Genomic DNA, 3,232 nt, shown 5'->3' on the forward strand with positions numbered 1-3,232 from the left:
AAAACTCAAAACCAACCTATACCGCCTGGCCTTCCCTGACTCACTTTGACTCTTGCCTTGCTTGTTGACGTGTTGTTTTGTTTCCTTGTCTATCCGTTGTTATCTTTTTTTTCTGTTTATTCTATACTTTTCTTTGTTCTTAGCTATATGAAGCACTTTGGTTGACAAGTGTCATGTCTAAATGTGCTATATAAAACAATTTGATTGATTGATTGATTGATTGATAGATATACTAGACTATCGTTTAGTTTTCTCGAGATCTCGAGAAAATTATCCCGTTATCACGAGAAAACAAATTAAATTAACTCGTTATCACGGGAAAACAGAATAAATAAAATGTATGAATGTATAGCCTCTTAGGGCTTCCATAATTACCAGTTGTTTATCAGCAAATAATGATGACAATGATTTGAACAACACAAAATAATTTATTCTCAATTCCAAATTACATTTGTGTTAAAAACAAAAAAGAAAATACAGAGAATTGACCCTAAATTACCGAATTACCTACAACTACCACAGTACTACTGCTGCTACGACTACTACTACCACTACTGCTATGACTACCACTACAACTACTAACACGAAATTATTGTATAAAAATATTGATACATTATAGTACATTTGCAGTTTTAGCACAATTCATTGAATTACTTTTTGTGTAGAAAAATGTACACTCATGGGCTTCTCTTCTTCACAGGCCCACATGCCCATGTGCTTCATATCCTCAATGTTCCAAAAACATTTCCTTTTCATACAGGACCATACCGGCAGGCCCCACTGTACACTTGGAGTGTAGGGTATATGTGTGCCACAAGAAATACTATAGTCTCTGTCTGGAGGAGTGGTTGTACCGTTCTTGAATGTGTCGCTTCCCAGTGGCAGTATGACAGAGGATATTCTATTGAGAACAGCTCATTTGTTGATGATGTGAGAGTCCTTCAGTTTAGTTGGGGATGGGTATTCTAGGAGAGAGAGAGAGAGAGAGAGAGAGAGAGAGAGAGAGAGAGAGAGAGAGAGAGAGAGAGAGAGAGAGAGAGAGAGAGAGAGAGAGAGAGAGAGAGAGAGAGAGAGAGATTATAGTGACTTATTATTCACTTTGGACATCAAATTCATCACCATCATTTCCAATTGCTTTTTCACGAGTTCAACCCCACATTTTGTTGTTCTCATTCTGTATTCTAGCCAGCATTGTGTTTTTCACGCCAGAAAGTGTCATAAGAACATTATTTGACCTAAGGCAGTAATATTGACTTCCTCAACTCCTTAGCATTGCTATAATATAACACACTATAACACATTCCAGCGACAGATCTGTATTGAGCCAGACCAGCTTCCCTAATTGGCACATAAATCCCAGGAAAAGACAACCCCTCGACTTTACCAAAAGCAAAGCAGCTGCACGTGGTGCATTCAACATACTGTATCATTACGTGTTGCTGCTCGGCACTTAGTGGGTTGATGTTTACTAGTCTAGTTCCAATGTGATAGTATAGTTGAGACTGTTTTGCCACAGACAAGTAAGACAAGTCAGAATAAGAGACTAAAGAGTTGTACCTTTCCATCTGGAGGTCTCTTGGGACTGCTCTTCTCCTCCTGAGCAAGACAGAGGCCAGGTCTCTCGTCATGACCTCAATGACCTCAGTAGCTAAAGAGAGAGACACCATTAAACACATCATACAGTACAGACAGACTGTTCATATCATATGGTACAGACATAATGTTCATATCATAGTACAGACAGACTGTTACCACAGGGTTCTAAATAATCTTTTCTGCATTTGTTCTTCAGAAACAACTTGCAATGCTTCTGGTCTATAGCCACTGATCAGGAGCTAGCTCAGTATTGCCACTGAACAGGAGCTAGCTCAGTATTGCCACTGATCAGGAGCTAGTTCAGTATTGCCATTGATCAGCAGCTAGCTCAGTATTGCCACTGATCAGGAGCTAGCTCAGTATTGCCACTGATCAGGAGCTAGCTCAGTATTGCCAGAGCTCACATGTGGTGTCTCCTCCCCAGTTGTTACTTTTCTAGCAAATAAACTAACATGCTGAACAAAATAAAAATAAAAAGAACAAACCAAAACTAAACCACATCAAAATGCACAATGACTCACCTTCAGAACTGACTGACTCGGATGAAGAGGAGGAAGAAGAAGAGGAGGAGGAGGAGGAGGAAGAGGAAGATGAGGCAGAGGAGTCGGATGCAGAGGAATCAGAAGCTGACGAGTCGGAGCTTGAGTTGGAGTCGGAGGCGGATGAGTCGGAGGCGGAGGATGAGGAGGATGAGGAGGATGAGGAGGATGGGGATGAAGAGTGGGCAGTGGGTGCAGCGTCAGGGGCCTCGTCAGCCGCAGGGTCCAGGACAACATCAGGTTCCACAACTAAGGATCAGAGGGTGGGGGGGTTACGTTAGATGGTGAATGCTTAGAATGCTCCCTCTTCCCCCAGGCACTCAACCCCCAACTGCTCCCGTGACCAACAGTAGAAGACTGTGGTTGTGCAAGGCGGCTCCCAGGTATAAATGTGTGTTAAATGCCGAGCATTGCTGAGAAAGAGACGTACACGCTCAGCCGAATCAACCCTCAAAAGAAGCCTCATGGACACATTATTATTCTAAATCAAATAGAGAACAGACAGAGAGTTCTGATACCCTAGGTAAGTTGACAGAGATGTAATGTTTGCATGCCGCTGATGATGAGAAACTTGCTCCTACCTCCTGTGGACCAGCAGACTGACAGAACAGCGCAGACGGAAAGGAGAACCAGAGTCTTCATGATGCTTTGGAGTTAGTGGGTCGGTGTAGACTTGGGATGAGCAGTTGGGTTTCTTGATTCTCTCCTCTTTCGGTGGCTCCTTGTGATTCTCTTACTCCCTTTTCGGGGTCAATATATACAGTAGTCAAGTTCCCCTCCTTCCAACTGAGACCCACATGGTGAGATGACCATGTGTTGCATGATTGGTCGGGGGATCGAATGTCAATGCTTCCGCTTCTACTCTCCGTGAACGCACACCCACACACCCCTGGCACAAGGATCCAAAAACAGTCTCCTTCACTCTCTCTCTCTCTCTCTCTCTCTCTCTCTCTCTCTCTCTCTCTCTCTCTCTCTCTCTCTCTCTCTCTCTCTCTCTCTCTCTCTCTCTCTCTCACTCTCTATCTCTATCTCTCTCTCTCTCTCTCTCCACACACAGTCCACAGATCATGTCATACAAACATCACAATAGTACAAGT

General features: G+C 43.2%; 1 protein-coding gene across 1 annotated transcript; it reads right to left on the minus strand.

Annotated features, from left to right (window-relative positions):
* Positions 1-414: 414 nt before the first annotated feature.
* Positions 415-2,876, minus strand: LOC311232374 (uncharacterized protein). The gene is made up of 4 exons (XM_084319156.1): positions 2,717-2,876; positions 2,118-2,384; positions 1,558-1,648; positions 415-965 (listed from the first exon to the last, which is right to left on the minus strand). The coding sequence occupies exons 1-4, from the start codon at positions 2,775-2,777 to the stop codon at positions 947-949; spliced, it is 438 nt and encodes a 145-aa protein (XP_084175282.1). The 5' UTR covers positions 2,778-2,876; the 3' UTR covers positions 415-946.
* Between the last annotated feature and the right edge of the window lie 356 nt (positions 2,877-3,232).

This window comes from Notolepis coatsorum, assembly GCF_963971535.1.
Source record: "Notolepis coatsorum genome assembly, chromosome: 7".
NCBI lineage: Eukaryota > Metazoa > Chordata > Actinopteri > Aulopiformes > Paralepididae > Notolepis > Notolepis coatsorum.

Bases quoted from the DNA above. Each gene is read 5' to 3' on its own strand.
- LOC311232374 (XM_084319156.1), bottom strand. From the start codon at position 2,777: ATGAAGACTCTGGTTCTCCTTTCCGTCTGCGCTGTTCTGTCAGTCTGC. The intron at 2,385-2,716 runs GTAGGAGCAAGT...TCTGATCCTTAG, and splicing joins AGTCTGCTGGTCCACAGGAG to TTGTGGAACCTGATGTTGTC. The intron at 1,649-2,117 runs GTGAGTCATTGT...CTCTCTCTTTAG, and splicing joins CGAGTCAGTCAGTTCTGAAG to CTACTGAGGTCATTGAGGTC.